The 21385-nt window shown below is 32.8% G+C and overlaps 5 protein-coding genes across 5 annotated transcripts; 2 read left to right on the top strand and 3 right to left on the bottom strand.

Annotated features, from left to right (window-relative positions):
• Positions 1-1545: 1545 nt before the first annotated feature.
• On the bottom strand, positions 1546-3184 carry LOC102667106 (uncharacterized). The gene has a single exon (XM_006595343.3). The coding sequence runs from the start codon at positions 2838-2840 to the stop codon at positions 1719-1721; it is 1122 nt and encodes a 373-aa protein (XP_006595406.2). The 5' UTR covers positions 2841-3184; the 3' UTR covers positions 1546-1718.
• Positions 3185-4706: 1522 nt separating this feature from the next.
• On the top strand, positions 4707-7024 carry LOC100818966 (pentatricopeptide repeat-containing protein At3g62470, mitochondrial). The gene has a single exon (XM_014765781.3). The coding sequence runs from the start codon at positions 4842-4844 to the stop codon at positions 6786-6788; it is 1947 nt and encodes a 648-aa protein (XP_014621267.1). The 5' UTR covers positions 4707-4841; the 3' UTR covers positions 6789-7024.
• A 1992-nt stretch (positions 7025-9016) lies between these two features.
• Positions 9017-10072, bottom strand: LOC100781024 (uncharacterized). Its single transcript, XM_026124913.2, has one exon. It carries the CDS (start codon positions 9891-9893, stop codon positions 9201-9203), a length of 693 nt encoding a protein of 230 aa, XP_025980698.1. The 5' UTR covers positions 9894-10072; the 3' UTR covers positions 9017-9200.
• Positions 10073-13781: 3709 nt separating this feature from the next.
• On the top strand, positions 13782-18701 carry LOC100802612 (transcription factor MYB1). The gene is made up of 2 exons (XM_003541642.2): positions 13782-13786; positions 18207-18701. The coding sequence occupies exons 1-2, from the start codon at positions 13782-13784 to the stop codon at positions 18631-18633; spliced, it is 432 nt and encodes a 143-aa protein (XP_003541690.1). The 3' UTR covers positions 18634-18701.
• Positions 18702-19567: 866 nt separating this feature from the next.
• On the bottom strand, positions 19568-20796 carry LOC106795509 (uncharacterized). The gene has a single exon (XM_014765780.3). The coding sequence runs from the start codon at positions 20596-20598 to the stop codon at positions 19648-19650; it is 951 nt and encodes a 316-aa protein (XP_014621266.1). The 5' UTR covers positions 20599-20796; the 3' UTR covers positions 19568-19647.
• Between the last annotated feature and the right edge of the window lie 589 nt (positions 20797-21385).

Genomic DNA, 21385 nt, shown 5'->3' with positions numbered 1-21385 from the left:
GCTTTCCTGGGTGAGGTTCCTCCCTCAAGCTTTTTCTGCAACTAATATGCAACACTTTCCATGCATGATTCCTTGTTTTCCTTTTGAATTAATATATATATTAAGAGCTTGGTAGAATAAGGAGGACCGTTCAATTTACACAAGATCTAATCTAAGCATTAGCACTTGCTTTCCTTCCAGGGCAGGGTGCAACTTGGATTTTCATCCTAAAAAAGATTAAAAATTGGAAAAAGTGAAGAAAGAATGCTAGCATGCATATAAAGCCTCGCTCATTCGCCATAGATTGTGCCTCTTGTAGACTTTGTCAAGGCTCTTGTCCGTGTCATACAAATTCCACCACTACAATATTCCCTATTAACCTCCTGATATATATATATATATAGCCAACCAAATGATGACACATTCGGAATTCAAAAGAATAAAGCTTGACCTCTTAAATCATTTCGAGTATTTTTTTAATTTCAAATAAGAGAATTTACAAAGGAGGATCGAGCTGATGGAATCAATGAATTATTAGACAATAAATCTGACATCCCTTCAATTTAGATTATATAAAGTGAGCATTTAGTTTAATTTATTTTTTAAAAGATAATTTATTTTTCTCGTGATTTGATCTGAACCACTTAATTTAGACACATGAATTCTTATCTCTTGTCAGCATGATAATTGTACCATACTTCTAGGGACATATTTTTCCATTTGGAGTCAAAATTAGAAAATTAATATTGAGGTCCGCGAGTGAAATTGTATAATAGAATGAAATGATAACCACTTGAGTAGTTAATTGTGTTATTATTGTTATTTTTGGTAATTACAATCATCTTCCATAAAAAATAATCATATTTGAGTGGAGTGAGACTTGCTTAATTATTTTTGTTCTTGCCAAATGTTTGCAGAAGAAGCACGACATAGTCACGAAAAGAATATTAACTGTTTAAGTTTAGCCCAAAAGAAAGGTTAAACGTTTGATTAATTTATTAGCTGGTGCTGGTGTCGATGAATCATTCAATAAAAAAGAAAAAATAATTTATTAGCTGGTGCTTGGTGTCAATGAATCATTCATTAAAAAAGAGAACAGAATAAAACTTTCATCGAAGATTTACAAATGAGTAAAGGAGTATTGCTAATACTTTTAATAACACACTCTCTTGTTATTAATCATAATTTATTAAAAATTAGAAATTATGAAGAGAACTTCTTAAATAAAAAATAAGACTTATAAATTTTTATGATTTTAAATAAATTTTAATTAATAAGGTAGAGCATTTAAAAGAATGTCTTATGTGATTTGTGATTGAAAATATGTGATGAAAAAGAAAAATTTCATTAAAAATGATAAGTTAGATCTTGATGTTTATTAATTAAAATTGTGTATATTTCATATGAATTACCAAACAAAAAAATGAGTGTTTTGCTGGCATTTGCTTCAATGAGCTAGTGTTCTCCTCTTATATATTTAGGGAAGGAATTTATCACAGATAAATAAAATAATGCCTTACAAATTAAAATGACAAAAAAAAAATGTTTATATGTTTTAAAGTCAGGAACAAACAAAACATTCTACTTCCCTCACAGAAGAAAATTGGTAAACCTTTGAGCATACAAAGATGGTCTTCTATAGTATCAAGTTAAAATTAAAGAATGATTAGTAGAGATCAAGATATATTAAGAATTGACAAATTGAGATTTCTTTCACAGACAATATTAACACTAACTAATCAGGCTAGCTCAGAGGGAACATAGAGGAGAGGATCCCAAGATCCATTAAAACTAAACCAGCTGTTGTTCTGGTCACATTGCACAAACTGTTGCTGCTCCAATGTCCAAAGACCTTCATTTGCACCACCAACTAGAGGCAACTGCATGCTCACCATATTCATCATTTGGCCACTTTTGTTGCTACTTGATGGTCCCTGATCCATGCATGTCATATCAACAGTAGACTCAATTACCCCAGAAAGTGGCCATATATTAGTCAAGGTGGCTGCAGCAGTGCTGGAAGATGCAAGAAGGCCATTATCAGGAAGAACTTGGCTCATATATTGTGTAGGCCAAGGCAAATCATATGCCACTTCACTGGGCCATGTTGCCACAGGTGGGGTTTGACAAAGTTGATGAGAGTTGACTCTACCACTGCTTGTGCTTGCTACAGCTCCTTCATGATAATCATGATTTGGGATAACCACACTCTTATTAGCACAAGTGTTTGATGAAGCTAAAGTACTCATCACACCATGCACAGGGCTGGTTCCAGTTCCATAATTCATCCTTGTGAGAACAGTATCATTAGCTGAAGATGATGGTATTGGTAATAATAACTCTTTCTTCCCAGAACAATTCTGACTTGATCTTGAAACCATGCCAGATTGAACAACTTGAGCAGCAGAATTTCCAAGAAATTGAAACTGATCAAACTTCCCTTTCTTTCCATCAAGCAGTTTTGCCTTAAGTGCACCAAGAAGGCCTTCTGCATCTGAACCTGGCTCATTCACATCCTCAAAAGAAAAGGGTTCAGTGCATTCAGGCACAAACTTGGAACCACCACGCTTATTAGCACCACCAGAAGAAGCTGACTCAGGCAACTCAAAGTTGGTTCTAGCATTGGAACCTCTCAAGGCTCGTGCAGCATTATCATATGCTCGAGCTGCATCCTCAGCAGTGTCATATGTTCCAAGCCAAAGCCTAACTTTTTGTAGAGAGTCTTTGATCTCAGCCACCCATCTCCCTGATGGCCTTTGTCGAACCCCTACAAACCTGTGGTGCCCTCTTGATGATGACTTCTTTCTGCTGCGGCTTATTCCATTATCACTCATTGCTCCCATATTTTGCTTCTTTGACATCTCAAACCCTGCCACAACATGACTTACGTACCTAACCTTTTGATGAGTTTCAAGGGAATTAGATGGGGTTTATAAGCTTTAATTATAAGGCTCTAGCATCTTCATCTCTTGAAAAGGGACAGATAAGAACATGTTAAAACTAGCACGGACACATGTGACATAATTTAATGAGTATATTAGAATGTCACCATTGCAGGCCGTGTTGTTGATATCGACACAAAGTTTTACAAAAGGACACAACCTTTTTATAATATTCATTGTAAATTGTAGAGTTTATGTTGAACTATTAATTATGCCAAAGAAACCAGATAATCTTTTATAGGTTGATGAGTTAATCATTTTGTTTTTATGAGCCAACTTTTTATTATCATTTTAGTCTTTGTATTTAAAGTTTTAGTCTCTATAAACAATTTTTGTATATTTTAGTTCTTATATTTCTATTTTGTTGCGATTCTACACTGCTACAAAATTAACAATAGACACTAAAATGTAAAAAAAATTGCTGGTATAAAGACCAAAGTGTAAAAATTTGAAGTGCAGAAACTTAAGCAAAAAGATGGTGCAAAGTAGAGACAAATTCATAATTTCATATAGGAGCCAAATGATTAATTAGACTTTGGTTCTATTTTCTGATCTTCTTTTCCATCCCTCAACATAAATAATATTGCAGTAGAAAAATTTACAGTTTAGGAGAAAAAAGTTGTTAAAAAAACCATTATATTTAAAATTAAAGAAGTCGAGAATGGCATAGATAATTTAAATCCGTATGTTAAATATAATCATCCATTCGCAGTCATGAATGGTGACAATCTGATAATCATATGCAAAGTTGTCCTGTTTTGATTGTATGGCTACATTAAAAAATTATCTCCAATTAAGGACCTAAACTGCACAGCTATATGGCAATTAAAAAAAAAAAAAAAAGCAAATAAGGACATTTGAATAGCTCCAAATAATCCTTGGCTCCAACGTTATCATCTTTAAGATCGAGGATGCAAATGTAGACTAGGCCAAATCTTTCGGTTCACCAAAAAACAAACAATTAGGCGTTACTACAGTTGTACTTAGTGTCTTTATTTGATCCATTTCTTTTTCTTTCTTGTTCCTTTCCTGCATTGGTGATTTGGTGTGTCTCTTTTCTTTTATGGGATAAGACATAAGATTGTTTCCGTGTGTATATACATAAAAAAGAAATATGAAGTAAGAATATATATATATATATATATATATATATATATATATATATATATATATATATATATATGTATATGTATATGTATAAACATCTTGCCTGTAATAACTGGAGCTAGGGGGTAATACACTCCAAAAAGTTATGAAATATATATCACTTCATCCTCAGAATAACAAACTAGTAAATCCCTTTGAGGAGCTTAAAAATATACTTCAAAAAATTTACAATTAACCTCAACATTCATATTATATCCGGGCACTTTAGAAGACTAATTACAAATTATAAATAATGTTTTGATATTAGATAAATAATTAACAAACTTATGAAACGATCGATTCAATATTTATTTTATTTTAAATTTTAAATTCAACATATTAAATTAAACATGAAGATATGATTACGAAGCAGGATAATAGTAAATTGGTGGATAATTATATTCTTATAAATTTTATGAGTAAATATTTATACTTAAATCTAAACTTATCCAGTGGATAATTTTTTTTTCTATAATGAATATTTATGGTAAGTTGAAATATTAATTAAGATTTTAAAAAATCAATAACTTGATAATTTACTCCATCTTTTCTGCTACTGCTATTGAAAAGATTATTGAGATGCCCCCCACACCCCGCTCCTTTTCTTTTCATATTTACAAACTTCCATTTTCAGTGGCCCAAGGGCCCATCAGGGTTTAACCCGTGATCCTCACCCATTCCTTCATTGCCACACAAACACCTAACGCCACTCACTGCAATTCTCTTCTTTTCGTCCTTACTTATTTCACTGTCTATAATGTAAATGGCACTTCAATGACTCTATCTCTCCGACACAGAACCATAACCTCCTCCAACGTTCGACCTTTAACTTTGTTCCTACGCCACCACACAGATTCACAATTACCTTATGGCCCCTGCTGCGTCTTCTCCACCACCAAGCTTCGCTCTCTCCATCAGAGACGACCACCGCAAAGACGAGGAGAGCAAGTGCGCTTACCTTGTGGTAGCTCTCTGCCCTTGTCTCGTTTGCTTCGTTCTTCTCTTAATTGCACTTTCCATCATTCTCGTTGTCAAATTCCATTTCTTTTGCCACACCCCTCTCCACTCCTTACTCTACAAAAAAAACTGCTGATTCCCCATCTCGCCACTTTTTCCGCCTTACCCTCTTCCCCTTTTCATGAAAAGTTTCCGTTTTTGAATAGTCCTAGGACATTTGCTAGTAATGCTGATTCTGGGGTTGAGAATGATGATGATGATGATGATGGTGGTGATGGTGATAAGGGTTATGATGGTAGAGGTGTTAGTGGTGAATCATGTGCAGATCCTGTTGAGGTTGAGAGGGTATGCAAGGTGATTGATGAATTGTTTGCGTTGGATAGGAACATGGAGGTTGTTCTTGATGAATGTGGGGTTCGGTTGTCCCATGATTTGGTTGTGGATGTGCTGCAAAGGTTCAAGCATGCTAGGAAGCCGGCCTTTCGGTTCTTTTGTTGGGCTGGGAAGAGGCCTGGGTTTGCTCATGATTCTAGGACTTATAACTTCATGATGTGTGTTCTTGGGAGGACTAGACAGTTTGAGACCATGGTGGCAATGCTTGAGGAAATGGGTGAGAAGGGCCTTTTGACAATGGAGACTTTCTCCATTGCTATCAAAGCCTTTGCTGAAGCAAAGCAAAGGAAAAAGGCAGTTGGGATCTTTGATCTGATGAAGAAATATGGGTTTAAGGTGGGTGTTGATGTGATTAATTTCTTGCTTGATAGTCTCAGCACCGCAAAGCTTGGTAAAGAAGCACAAGCTGTTTTCGAGAAGCTGAAAGATAGATTTACACCTAGTTTGCAAACTTACACCATACTTCTTAGTGGTTGGTGCAGGTTAAAAAACTTGCTGGAAGCAGGGAGGGTGTGGAATGAGATGATTGATAGGGGATTTAACCCTGATGTTGTTGCACATAATGTTATGCTTGAAGGATTGTTGAAGTGTAAGAAGAAGTCTGATGCCATCAAGTTGTTTGAAATCATGAAGGCCAAAGGTCCTTCACCCAATGTTCGGAGTTATACAATTATGATACAGGACTTCTGCAAACAAAAGTTGATGGGAGAAGCTATAGAATATTTTGATGTAATGGTAGATCGTGGGTGTCAACCTGATGCTGCACTTTACACGTGTTTGATCACTGGGTTTGGGAGGCAGAAGAAAATGGATATGGTATACAGTCTACTGAAGGAAATGAGGGAAAGAGGTTGTCCACCTGATGGAAGGACCTACAACGCTTTGATAAAACTGATGACTAGCCAACATATGCCAGATGATGCAGTGAGAATATACAAGAAGATGATTCAAAGTGGCATCAAACCAACAATTCACACTTACAACATGATAATGAAATCCTATTTTGTGACAAAAAATTATGAAATGGGTCATGAGATTTGGGATGAGATGCATCAGAAGGGGTGCTGTCCTGATGATAATTCCTACATTGTATACATTGGTGGGCTTATAAGACAGGACAGGTCTGGTGAGGCATGCAAATATTTAGAGGAAATGTTAGAGAAGGGAATGAAAGCTCCGAAGCTTGATTATAACAAGTTTGCTTCTGATATTTCTAAGACTGGGAATGCTGTCATTCTTGAGGAGTTAGCTCGAAAGATGAATTTTGTTGGTAAGTTTGAAGTGTCTAATGTCTTGGCTAGTTGGGCTGACATGATGAAGAAAAGTGCCAAGAGAAGAGAGCCTACAACATCTGCTAGGCAATTTACATGATTACTTGATTGAGTTACAATTGGCCAAGGACCCCTTTCGTCCAAGGTTGTTATGGCAACACAATCTCTGAGCTACTGATCATGTTTAGATTCTAGTTTTTGTGTGAACTTCTTTTTTGTACCCCCGCTCCATCTCAAAAAAAAAAAAAAAAACTATTTATTTTGTATATTGCTGTTGGTTGTGTGTATAATGGCATGTACTAGTTTGAATGAAACATTCGGCTGATCCTTCTTGAAGTCTTTGTCAATTTGCTGTTTTACATTGAAGCAGACAAGTGGTAACTACCACATCACATGACAAACTGGTTTACATCAGATTTTTTTGTTGTACTTTTATTCAATGAACCTATGAGTTGATTGGTAATTCCCGTGCCTAAATTTTCGTTTTATTCTTTTCACTTCTATGTTTGATCTATGGTATAACAAGAGATTGCCTTAACAAATAATTTGTGATAAGGTATAGGACTAAGTTCTTACTGTCAGTTTTTTTTTTTTAAAAGAAGTTTCTACTGTCAATGGGCATACATATGCCAAAATGCTTGATAAGGATCTCTTTACTTTCTCGGTCACATGTAAGCTTTATAAAATTGACAACTGGGATACTAACATCGATGCTCCATACTATGAATGGTTATTTCAAAGGTTTGTTTATTCAAATTAGCAATTAGAAACATGGATGAGTCTGGAAATTTTAGTAGATTTAAAGCTGCATGAGCATGCTAAAAAAATTTATACAGGATAAAGGTAAAAGAATAACTATATTTTTTTTACAATATTATTTAATATCCTCTTACTGAAAGAAAAGTATTAAATGTTTTATATGTTTTTAAGACATTGAACGTATTTATGTTTTATTTAATGTATTTTATAAAGTGTTATAAAAATTAATGAAAACAAGTTATAACTTATAAGAAGAATATAGCAGTGAAATACTTGGCAACAAACTGCAACTAACATTCTATTTGGTAAAAGACAACTTTCTTCTATAAATTAATAATGACTGAGTGTGTGTTCGAGTAGGCGGTGCGGTCACTGCACCTTGCTTATTTTTTCAGTCACACCAATGCAACTCTTTGTTGCTTTTCCATTTTCAATTATTCACCATGATTTTTGGTGCTAGAATTGATTTTGCTTGGTATCCAAACATGCACTTTGGTTCTTCATTCAAATTGTTGTCTTACAAGAATTACGAGATAAATCCAATAATCCAACGCGAAAGGAAGGTCTTGATCTGTTGACAAAATTACGTTTTGACCTCACAACCGGTTAGCCAAGCATGCTCTGAGTGGGTCAGTAAATCTGTCAGCGTTTATGCAACTCTACCAGGCCCACCTTCATTGATATCTATTCGGTTAAGTTCCAAAAATTTGGATCTTCAACTTCAAGTACTACCGATTTCTGGCCCAAGTGTCTGGCCGGGAGGGACTTGGGATCAGTCTAATTGGAACTTGGAAGGTTGGTTTTGACGTTCTGTGGTTAATGCAACAAAAAGAAAAAGTACAATCACATAATTGCTGATGTGTCAATTGCATGAGATTTTCATTTGTCCATATAAAGAAGAAAAAAATTTGTAAGGTGGTAAAAAGGATATAGGGGAGAATCATGATAATTGAGGAGAGGAAAAGTCAATCGCTTGTGCAGTGCCATTGACTGGCTGAAAAACTATCAATCAAATGATTGCATAACGATTGTTCTTGTGCTTGGTTACTCGGAAATTACTGATCAAGGAACATTTAGATACTTCTGGAATCTGGATTCTAACATTTAAGTATCGGCAATGCTCTTTTCCCAGTATTGTTTTGCCAAACAGCTTGTAATAATGCATATACTGTTCATGATCTTAACAATATTATACGTTTGATAGATTTCTGCTTCTTTAAATTTAAGTTCTATACAATAACAGTCACTGAATAAAGTGAATATATGTATACAATTACATGAAAAATGGTTAAAATGTCTAGTTTTCTTTATAACTATCAAATTTTCTTTTTGCTCTATGTATAAGAAATGATATTACTTATATTCTCATTTTTCATACATTCCAGTGAAGGAAGCAAAAGTGATCAGAAAAAGCCGAATGAGTTGGTATTCAATTATGTTTAAGCTTTTTCAGGTTGGGGAGTCTGATATTTTAATTCGGTGTAAGCTTTGTGGCCTTAAATTTGATATAGAAATATTCAAACTTGACATGGACCTACCGCAACAGAAATTGTTTATGACCTACAATGATCTTAAAAGCTGAGATGCATTCCCCTCCTCTAGTCTGAAATTACAATGTGGAATTCCAGAAAATCCAGAAGGAAAAAACGGTTAAAAAGCTGCGGCTATGGCAAAAAGTGAAACAAAATTTCAAAGATATAATAAGCGAAGTATATGTAATAATACAAGAAAAAACTTGAATAACAAAACTTCATCATCTAACAGTGGAAGCAACAGTTTGAGCCCACCACCTGAGACTATCTTTTATGTCAATTTCATTGTTCAGAGCAGGAATCTTCCAATTCACGAGAGGGTTCTCTTTCTTTCTCCTTTCTTGAGCCTTCCATGCTTCAGAGAGGTAAGGTCTTTGGACTGAGGACCCTAATTCAGAATCCTCTTCTTCCTCATCACTTTTCCCTAGCCTTTGCAAGCCAGGAATGATTGAAGCCAAACTTGAGTCCTTATCTTCCTCTGAGAAAACAAACCCCAGATCCATGAACCCTTTCAGCTCCTCAAATTCAAGGTCTGATAAACTCTTGCTCGGTCTTTTCTTCCTCCTTTCCCTCTTCTTAGGCAACACTAGTAGTTGAAGCTGCACATGTGCTGCTTCTGCGTCTGTGACATCTTTTCCTGAGAGAATGGTTTGAAGCTTTGGTGAGAAAACTGAGTCTGGTGAGAGAGAATCGTCCTTGAAACATGTCATGGAACTCAACTGGTCGCTCATGGATCTGCTATGACCGCTTTGGATGCGTAAAAGTGTTGGTTCTGATGGTTCTTTTATTTGATTATGATCTGAAGAATTCTCATGAAGACTTGTTGGTATTGTTGATGAACTTGTGTGTTCCTTCAAATTTTGATGCCCGAACCAGCATGAATCAAAGAGCTTCAAGACTTCTTCTGCATCCATGATGAATAGATGGTGGCTTTGGAAACTCAGCTGAGGTTTCTGAATTGTACTAGCAGACGTAAATTGTCAAGACATGGTAGATAAGAATTAATATAAGATATGTTATATTATACCCTTCATGAACTCTGAAATTACGAGAAGAATTCAACCAATCATTTACACGTTTTGGATTTGAGACATTTCCCTTATTAATGTATCATTTTGTTGTTTATTATTTGTATTTTTTAAGTGGTAAACCTTGGTTTTGGACAAAAATGAAAGTGTTTTGGAGTGGGGTTGGCTTTAACAAGAGGCAAAAACAAAGGTTTTTTATGGCAAAATAATAGAGAATTACGAATGCTACTAGATAAAGCCAGATATGAGGTTGGCCAATGGTTGATATCAACCACACTGTTGCCAATCTTTTTCTGTTCTCTCAGATGTTGAGATTCTTTTGTCACATCTCTTTCTTGCTGGTTTGGTGATTGCATCAAAGCTTTCATGTGTAAACTAATTGCGCCTAGCAGTCACAATAGCAATAATTGATAGTTGCTTCCAAACTACACAAAATTGAAAGCCTTTTTTTATCCCTGTGGTCGGCATTAGATGCAATTTTCATGCTAATTTTCTGACTGTGCTAGAGATTTTAGACTTACATATACAAAACTTTTTAACGAAAGGTATCATGTACCCTTTTTTATATAAATGGTTTTGGCAAATTATTTACTCCATAAACATCATTTTCCTTTGATATTTAAATCTGTTTCTGATATTTCATATGCGTCTCTGTGCAATTAAAATTTGTTGTTAAATTACACAAGTCTTAATTAAATTAATTAAAGAATCAGATTGGGATTCACTTCATGTAGTTATGAATTGATGTTAAATTAAACTTCACGTGATTAGCGAAAGCACAGAGTTATAATAATCCAACATGCTTCTACCAAATCATATTATCACTTTTAGTTACACCATGTGTGTTGCACTGTTGCTGCTACCTAATTGTATATATTATGCTTTTAGTTACATCATCTGTGAACAAAATAATAACAACAGTAACACTTCTTTTACCTTCTTTTCTATATGTTACTCAAGTTTATGATTTGTCACAAGTACACAAGCACTAAAATTGAGTTTAATTTGTGAAATTAAGTTTTTCCTCGTCCAAACATAAAGATAAATTTTTTAAAGACTAACACACATATTTTCCAAATATTTAAAAGATAATTTGGGAAGAAATGATTTTTGTGAATGTAATACGTTCTGGTATAAAGTAACGACGGAGTGGTCTCTACGGCTTCTGCCACATACTATATACGTTCCACAATCTCGTGGTTGGGTGAAGTCAAGCAGAAAATCATTTTGGGAATATTATGATAATAAACGTACATTGTTGGTTGTGGCGGATTCAATCATTCAGCGAGGAGGGGAATTACTGATAAGCCTAATTCCACATGTGCGTCTCGTGATGGAAATTTTCACACAAGCATACAACAAATATATAATATTTACATAAATATACATGTACGTTTATTATTAACAAAAATATATATGTTTATTGTTTACGTGTAAATTCTAGTTGAAAGGATTCGAATTTCCATCTTAATTTTTTAATTTTTTTAAAAAATTATTATGAATTTAGGTTTGGGGACCTAAATTCTTAACTTGATTTTAATTTATTTTTTTAAAATTACAAGGTAAATTTTAGTTCTTTAATCTAAATTTATACTTTGAATAATAAATATATGTATGTTTGTTAATAATAAATGTTTGTGTATATATTATATATTTATTGTATATTTATTTGAAAATTTCTCTCGTGATGACTTCACGAGACAGTACCGTTGATTTTGTTTTTTTTTTTAATCTTTGCCATGCCATTGCAAACAGTGCCGATTTTCTTAAACAAAGTGCATCTAGTGTTCTGTTTGGTGTAGAAAAAATAAGATAGAAATGGAGAAGAGAGCATGGACATAAAGTGGAGGAAAGTGAGAAACAATGAGGAAATAAAAAAGTGGAGGGTTTTACCTCAAGAAACAATCATACAAACACGCGAGAAATAGTATGGGTGTAAATAGAAACCTAAATCCTCTCTGGCTCAAATTCTCCCCCACCCCCTCTACTTTCTCCTAATTTCTCTTTCATTTGTTTTTTATTTTTATTTTATTTTTTGTGCTTTTGTTTTCAGTTTTTTTTTTTTTTTGTTGAGAGGCAGGAGGGATATGAATCTTGTAAGTAGTCTGTGTTCGATTGAATTTAATCTTTTGTACATCCTAATCCAATTAAACATAATTAAGTTGGGTTGACTTTACTTTTTTTAGCAATCCAATTTAATATTAATTGAGTTGGATTGAGTTGAATAATTAAAAATATATTGTAAAAATTTCAAAAATAAGAAAAAAAAATCAAAAAAGACTATTTTGTAAGGATAGAATAAGTATGTTACCAAACAAATAAATAATAGTTAATGAATCAATTCATTATATATATATATATATATATATATATATATATTTGATTTAATTAGATTTATTGAGTTTGAAACTTATGAACTAATTACTCATTCCAATTATAATTTAGTGTACCTAAATAAAACAACTGCTTTCTGCTACTAATTTTTAGTTACTAGTGTATGTTTAACAGAATGAAGAAAAAAAAAGAGATACAAATTTTAAATTAAAATAAAGAATTAAAATATGAATCTCATGAAATTTCAACGTTTATTTTATTTATTTTTTATTCTCTTTTGCATCTATCAAATACAGTGTTAGTTAATCTTTTATTTTGGAATACTTTTTCAACCTAGCTTCAACTAACTTTTTTAAATATAGTCTAAAATAACAAAGATAAAAGTGAGAGAGAGAAAAAATAATAAACAAATATATTGTGAAGTCAAACACTACTTTAAATAATGTCTGAAAAAACGTGGCAAGCTAACGAAATAAATGCTACAAGAACAGTAAGACATTCATCGTTACCATTTGCCAAACACTTCTAACTTTAATTAATACTACTAAAACTTATTCATTATAAATTATTTCTTTTACGCTAGTACTAGTACGTTGTAGTAATTGACAAACAGAGCCTTTTGTCTAGAAAACCATGTTGCAAAAGAAGGAACATAATTGGAGTCAGATTGTGTAAGCCAGGGAAGGAAGGTTGTTGTAAGAAGACTGGGGATGCAGCTGGTTCTGGAAAGCTCGGCTACAAATTTTTGTGTTACGTTATCTTATGACTTAATTTAGGATATTGAATAATTATAAATTAATGCCTGAATCATAACCTGTTAATTTATTTCTTGAAAATATGAAAAAGAAAATTTAGTTTTTAAAATTGACAATTTTTTCCCATTTGAGTTTTGGGCATTAAGACTTATTAAATAGATTTCTAACTTTAATAATTACTATATACTAGTATCATTTAATTGCTGACAATCGATTTGATTTTCTATTCACCGATATAATTTTTTTTTGACAGAATCACCGAGATAAACTGATAAATGTAAAGACTAAATTAAATACACGGGGCAATATTATTTATAGACTAAAAAATAGATTGGTGTAAAATTACTTATTTTAAATTTTAAGGACATTTTTTTTTCATTTTCTATGGACTAAATTGACAAGTCACTATACATTAAAAAAATGAAAATGATTATAATGTAGGAGATTAATTTGATTTGATGTATTACTTTATGCGAGATTACTAAGACCACTGCCAAAACTTTTCGGATGGGAATATTTAAACTTCACGAATATAAGTTTAATAAGTATAAGCATACGTATACTAGCTAGTTTATTTAGATAGATTTATAAACTTATTGAAAAATCTTCCAACAAACTACATTTTTACCTCTAATTAGTTACTACTTCCTTGTAATTATTCCCAAAAGGGTAAGAGTTACGGGTAATGAGGTAAATAACTTTGAGAAACTGCTCTGATGATAATCTTTCGAATGGATGTTTGCCTATTTTATATCTTATATCCAACCGTTTGTATCATTAAAAAAAGACATAACTATCAACATTGGTTATAGTCTTATAGATAATTTTAACATTATTTCAAACACTGTTGTGGTCCACATCAATAATAATATAGCGTGGGTATAGCCTGACCAATGTCTTTGAAGCAACTTCATAATTATTAAGTTAAGCTAGTGACGACTTTTCTTGCATTTTGCAGACTTAATTGTTTTGATTGTGCAGTCGTTGTTCGATGAAGCAGATAAAATGTTCAACCCAGAAAAAGGGAAGGACAACAAATTCAAAGAGAGATGTGATCAATAAATTAATATTGGAGCATGGCATTGTACCTTTCTTCTTCCTATGCTAAAGTGGTTTAGCGTGTGCAGGAGTATGAATTGTTGGGCAAATCTCCTTTGGCAGTTTCCCTGGCTGCCTTCGTGACCTGAATGGACATGGTTGAGTGCCCAACTAACCCGGCAATGCACCCGCACTTGACTTGTTGCAAGTTTTGTCACACTGAACAATTTCAAGCTCAACATCTGTATATATAGGTGATGATAATACTCAGACATAGCATATATTATACAAAAGGTGCAAAAAGTAAAGAGTAAAAGCTAACATGTAATAGCACAATTTTAACACACTTTTTTAATATTTTATTTATTATTGACTTAAATTTATTAAAAATTATAAAATTCTATGTTCTGAATGACTTCTTATTCAATGAGACTTGTTTATTTTATGAGTTTATAATTTTGTAATTTTTTATAAATTTTAATCAGTTGCAAAAAAAATATTAGAGAGTGTATTAATTGCTAGCATAATTCAAAATTAAAATACTAGATACTCCTATCTCAAATCATGATTTTATTGTAAGACCTAAATATTCCTATAAGCTGCGATCATTTTGATAATTTTATGAATATATTTTTGTGTTGGAAATTAAAAATGTATACCATATTTTGAACACTTAGAAAAATCATTTGTCTACATGTATCTGTGTTAAGAAAATGTGAAACTTGTAACAATAAAATTAAAATTTGATATGCCTAAAGAGGCGTAGGCACGATGAAAGCTTTCCCAAGAATTTCTCCTCGGCCACATGCTGTATCCCATGCATCCCGAATTTTGTAATCTAAGAGTTGGTGACAGCTAGATCCCTTTCACCTTAAATTCTAGTATGAAGGTTTTCTTGATTCCTTTTTTTTTTGGGAGTAGTGTGCATGAATCATATAACATCATATAAACAAGAGGCCTACTTCATGCACAGAAAAATTGCAGATACATACATACATCGATGTATGTAGTATATATAATTTCATAGTTTGTGATAAATTACAGTGAAAAACGAGCATCTGATTTATATGCGAAGAGAAATTATGATAAAGACATATCCTTGGACTTTGAAAATAATTGATAAGGAGAGAATCAGGATTATAAACCGGGAACATGAAACTTCCAGTGGAATTGTGCTGGCATATGCTCCTCCTACTCTTTTCTATGGCATATCCAAAATTTGGTGCGATTATTACTTGCTATATATAGGACTTCTATATTATAACATGATAGCCTTAGACAGAATTAGTGCCGTAAGTGTGAAAGACGTGCTAGCTGTTGAGGAATGACAGAGCAATTCTCCTTTGGCAGATAGAACATGCACATGCATTCTTCTGGTTTGCCAAAGGAGAATTGTCCTGCCAAATTCTAACAGTTTATGATCAATGCTTAATTAAATTAGCAGTTTCTTCTTCTTTTTTTACATTTTCTGCTAGAGACATGTTTTAGATTATTGCGACAGTAATAAGCCCATTTAATTCCCTCCTTAACAATCGAATTATACGCGGATAATTCTTCTAAAACTAATGCCTTTTCTAGTTTTCTTCAGATGTGAGGAAAATGGACAGTGAAAAAAATTCAATTTTAATTACGTGACATGGAATTGAAAAATAGCAGAGATTTTCCAAGACTATGTCCTTCACAGGAAATGGCTTGTCGGTGGAAATCAGCCACAAGAAGACTCTTATGCATTGATATCATGTGATTAGATTAATCAAAAGTGAAATTTAGGCTAGTAATTTTTGTTTGCTACATTGCTATTTTTTGTAAGTTAGAATAGTAAGTAAACTACCTACAAAAGGCAGAAGGATCATACATCGTGTTCTTTATTTGGCAGATATTAATATTCTCTCAATGTTTAACAACAGATGAGATTTTTGTTTTGGTTTTCTTCTTGACATTATATCAATTATTTATCTTTCCTCACTTCTTATCTCTCTCAAAATTTAGACACTTAATTTAATGGGTGTCCAAAAGTTATATTTCTATAAATTTTAACATTCATGAGACAGAAAGAGAAAATTGATGTAAAAAGACAAAATAAGTAATGTTATAAAAGTAAAGATAAAGAAAAAATAATTATAAAAAGTGATGTTAACATTTATTATAAGGATAATATATATTACTCCTTAATTGGTGTTTCTCTGCCCGAAAAAAAAGAGTGTTTCTCTGTCCCTTTCCCCAGTAAATACAATATCACAAAACCAGTAAGTGTACCTCTTTTGGCCATGTTCAGCTTGTCAGAAAGATATTAGAGCGGTCCAAAACTTATGCTAATGGTTGAGAATTAGGATAGGTTCTGTTTATTTTGATAAAACAGGTTCATTATCGAAATTGACATCGTATTCGTATGATATATATGGATGAAAACTTTAATAACTGACCAAGAGTCTACTTAAACGATCAAAATAACAATCTTAAGAAGGAGAAAAAGAATAATGATACATAAATTAATTTTTATTTTAAATATCTCATTAATATTTCTTATTTTGTTTTATCCTTGTCTTTTTATTATATCATAAACTTTATTATATATATCTACATTTTTTCTCTTTTTTTACTCTCTCTCTAGGTATTGGATAACATATTGAATGTTTATCAAACACTTTCCAAAAGAAAATAATAAGCTTGCCGAGAAAGAAGATCCAAAGGTGTATGTGTTCTCTCAGTTTCTCTCTATCTTTTCTTCTTCTCCATTGCGTCAATATTGATTTTCTTTTTCCTGTCTGAAATAAATAAAATAATGGTGCTTCCACGAAATTTAACTAGGGCACATGTATTTCCTATCCTCAGCATCTCCAAAACATTTTTCCTTGTTCTTGTAAAATTATTTAAAGCAATAGCTATATATGTCCACATGCAGTTATTTGTAGACTTAACAGTATAAGGTGGTATGTATTGGGCTGACAGTGTCAAATGGCATTTTCTACTCACCAAATAAATGCCACGCACACGCTCATTTGTCGACATAAAGAGAATAGAAAAATCTTTCATTCTTACATTAGGGACTAGGACCCAAAGGAAGCTCAAGTACTTCTGAACTCAGATCTTAATATTTATCTAATGATGGAATTGATCATATGTATATTTTTGTCAAAATTTAACTTGTACTGATGCCTGGATTTGGACCCACATTGCATATCAAAAGTCAGACAAGCAACCATAGATCACTGACCATAAGAGAAGCTCATGCGCATCCTACTATTCTATTAACAGTAATCCATTGAACCTGATAACAGAATAAACTTGTGATATATGTGAGCTTTATTTTCACTTGTTATGGCATAATTGAGGACAAAATACTCAGCACCACTGACGTTATGAAACCAGTCATAGATAAGAACCAGTTAATTATTTTGATTATTCTTCTGTTTAACCCTTTGAGATCCTGACTTAAATATTTGTGGATGCAAATATATATACATACATATATACATATTGTCAAAAAAAAATATACATACATACATAGATTTTCATTCATCTTGTTAGTACATAAATGAGGATTGATGTAATAATATAATATGCGGGAAAAATAATTAAAGATAGATGTGGACTCTTGACAATTGACTGACTTATAACATCTGTATTCAACAAACAAATTGCAGTGGTCCCATATACATAAGTGGTCCTTTTCACTCCTTCAGTATCAAGGAAACATCGACGCATCATAGAACTAAAATATCTAACACGAACAGCCATTATCTATGTACGGTATCTTAATGCCAGCGAAAAATTAGACATGAATATTTATAGTCATCATAAGATCAAACTTATAAATATTAAAATTAGAAAAACATAAATCAACGAGAACTAAAACGAAGCAAATTTAATATCTTACAAGAATCAAAATTGAAAAAAAGGTAAACTTAGAATAATTAAAAATGAACAAACTCTTTTACAGATCCAATTTTTTTTTTAAAAAAGTACGAACTTAAAATATCAAAAACATAGTAAAAGTTAAAAGTTATAACAAAACTTGTATAAGTTCTCGGAAGTTAAAAGTTAACTGAAACTGGATCTTTTGTGTATGTAGATGGTCCTTGATTGTTGGGAGACTTCCAGGAAGAACTCCAAATGATGTGAAAAACTACTGGAACACCTACATTCGAAGGAAGGTATCATCATCTCACAAGGTGGTGATCAATGAAAAGCAAGAGAAAACAACAGTGAAGCCTCATGTGGTGATAAAGCCTAAGGCTCGAACTTTCTCAAGACCTTCACCCTCCGGGTTGAGAGGGAGTAATGTTCTTAGAGAAGAAGGTGGTGAGAGTGGGGCCAAACACTGCTCAACTCATCATCAAGCATGTGCAGCTTCATCAGAGTGCATTAATAATTGGAGTACTGATCAGTGGTGGAAAACTATGATGCACGACAAGGGGGACAACTTAGACAACAACCAATGCTTGTTGGCCTACCAGGATGAGGTTGGGAAGCTAAAATTCATAATCCTCTTAAGTTAAATTATTCGTCTGATCTTATAGTTGCACAAATTTTATTTTTTAGTTAATAAACTTAAATATCCCTTTTAATTCTTGTAGAAGCACTTTCAATTATGTTTTGGTTTTTGTCCTTAAAAAAATTTAACTTCGTAAATGGACACTGATGTGGTGTTGCCTTGGTGTGTGTTATATATGTTTTAGTACCTACTACTATACTTGCATTATTTTTACATCTTCATCTTTATAATTATACAAATTTTACTTTTTAGTCTCTCAACTTGAAAAATATTATATTAGTTCCTCTATAAGTACTTGCATTTACATTTTGGTTCCTGATATAAAAAAAATGTTAGCAGTGTCAGGAATGATCACAAGATATTGACATGACATTTACATTTACATCTCTCGTTTCTTCCACCTCCTTTTTCTCCTCTCCCCTTGGTTGTTTCCCTCTTTGCTTTTCCTCATCAAAACCTCCTTTCCTTTTATTTTTCTACTTCTATTTCTCTTAAATCCTCTTATATCAATTAATTTCCATATAACCTAAATCAGAGAGTCTTTAAAGTTGCAAAGTTGAATCTGTTTCTTGGATAAGACGAGATAACTGCGAGTATAGCAATTTGTGTCGTCTAACACTCTTGTCATGGCAATCCCAAGTCCTAGCTAACTAACCACGGTAGATGTCACTTGTCATCATTGCGTAGTACATACATATATACATAAATACAGTGTCTGTTAACTGTAAAAAGATAGATATATAAATATTATAATAAAAACATATACGAGACTTTATTTATTAATTATCTTTTATTAATCGTTTAAATATCTAAGCTATGGGAACGATCGAGCTGGAGAAAAGATTCACGTACCGTATATAAGCAAGGCTCATTCATATTTGAGATTCAGTTTATGAATAATTATAAGCCACGTAAAACAAATAAAACATACAGTATTGTGAAAAACGAAATACTTACTTTCACTTATATATTCCTAAATTACAAATTAAATGAAAGTTTACAATCGATACTCTTAATTTTATAAGGGAAGCAAGGGCTCCTCCTCCTTTTGCAGCATGCGTTGCAAGCTCCCATAGGGTTGGAAATGAAATGTTGTTGTTTCACCGCGAGACTTCTTGCATATTGAATACAAGATTGAGAAGCATCCCCATGTGTAAAACTCAACCTGAAATATACCAAAATTCCCTATCTGGCTCATGATGCTTTTCTTAGAGTCCATCGAGAGTTTGGAACATGTGTTCAAGTACACGCAACTCACAAACAACCCTACAGATATAACCCCGAGCACTACATTCACCACAAATCCTGCAACTAGCTTCCTCTTTCCCTCTAAAAGCTCTGAAGCCTTCTTCAATGCCTCGGTTCCACTAATCTCTTCACGAATCGAGATCTCAATTGCCAAATTCCCATAAGTGGCCAAATACGCGAAGACTAAGACACCTGCTGCAACGAATATTATCGTGTCGATGCTGCTGGCTAAGGAACTTTGTTCAGCTTGCTGGTCACAACTTGAATTAACAACAAACATCACGCGCTGATGGAACACGAACAATATTCCTAAGAATATATAACCCAATTTGAATAGCCTTACGAAGAACCAGGTAAAAAGTAAGCTTCTCGCGGGTTTGGTCAATGATAAAATGAGGTTTTTGATGCTCAACTCCGCTTCTGGGTCTATCTTCTGCTCTGAGGCTAAGATATGGAGCAGTGGCTTTAGCAAGGAAAACATGGATATGCCAAGAACGGCAAAACATTCAACTTGTGCAATAACTATGATATAGTGAAAGGTTGCGCCTACAGAGTTGTCGGCACCTTCACTGGTGAGAAAAACACTGGATAAATGACTTGTGGCATAGAAGGTATAGAAGAAGGACGGAGGTGAGACCAAGAGACAGAAGAAAACAGTGGATATGAGCTTATGTTTAGAATAGATATCTTGGAGTTTTCTGAGAAATCCTGCCAAACCCATTTAGATCGATGAAGGGTGTTCAAAATAATTTTCGGAGTGGATTATTGATGACCAGGTTCCGGCAGTGGCATATATATATATATATGCATATAAGTTACGGGACGAGGAATAATTCAAGGTCAATTTAATGATCTGAAATACAGACGTTACGCAAAGCTTTCGATCAGGAATTATTTAAAGTCAAGATGATGAGCTTATTAAAAAATAAGCGTGTTTGAATTCAATTTATTATAATAGAGGAAAGGAAAAGTATAAAAAAGAAAAAATAGTTATCAGAAGGTTCCTTGCTAGCACCGAATGGTGCAGAAATTTGCCTTTGTTTGGGACCCATTATCATTTCGGGATTACGAAATTTCTTAGCAATTTCCCTATTAAATATGAGTTATTTTTTTATAATAAAAATATATTATAAATATTTTTAAAAATATTTATTTAGTAGTTATTTTTGTCTTAAATAATAAAAATTGATATTTTTATTATTTATGGTTTAAACATATGAAAAGGATAAATTTCTATTATCTTTTCTTTTTTTTATTACACTTACCAAAGGATATCTTCTGAATAAGATTTTTAAAAAATATGCATGAATCAATTTTTGGATTAGATATTCAGGAGATGATAACTTCTAATAGAACAACAAGAAAAAATTACATAAGAACATCGATACTAGACATAAAATGATGGTTTTATCTCCATGCATCCATGCAAACACCTAGAATTCACACTTCATACATTTTATTTATCGAGAGTCTTTTCAAAGGAAGTTGAGAGATAGATAAATAAATAA

Source organism: Glycine max, chromosome 13 (genome assembly GCF_000004515.6).
Source record: "Glycine max cultivar Williams 82 chromosome 13, Glycine_max_v4.0, whole genome shotgun sequence".
Classification (NCBI taxonomy): Eukaryota; Viridiplantae; Streptophyta; class Magnoliopsida; order Fabales; family Fabaceae; genus Glycine; species Glycine max.
The sequence above is the reverse complement of the archived record's forward strand: the minus strand, read 5'-3'. Positions and strand labels throughout refer to the sequence as shown.

Bases quoted from the DNA above. Each gene is read 5' to 3' on its own strand.
- LOC102667106 (XM_006595343.3), bottom strand. From the start codon at position 2,840: ATGTCAAAGAAGCAAAATATGGGAGCAATGAGTGATAATGGAATAAGC.
- LOC100818966 (XM_014765781.3), top strand. From the start codon at position 4,842: ATGACTCTATCTCTCCGACACAGAACCATAACCTCCTCCAACGTTCGA.
- LOC100781024 (XM_026124913.2), bottom strand. From the start codon at position 9,893: ATGGATGCAGAAGAAGTCTTGAAGCTCTTTGATTCATGCTGGTTCGGG.
- LOC106795509 (XM_014765780.3), bottom strand. From the start codon at position 20,598: ATGGGTTTGGCAGGATTTCTCAGAAAACTCCAAGATATCTATTCTAAA.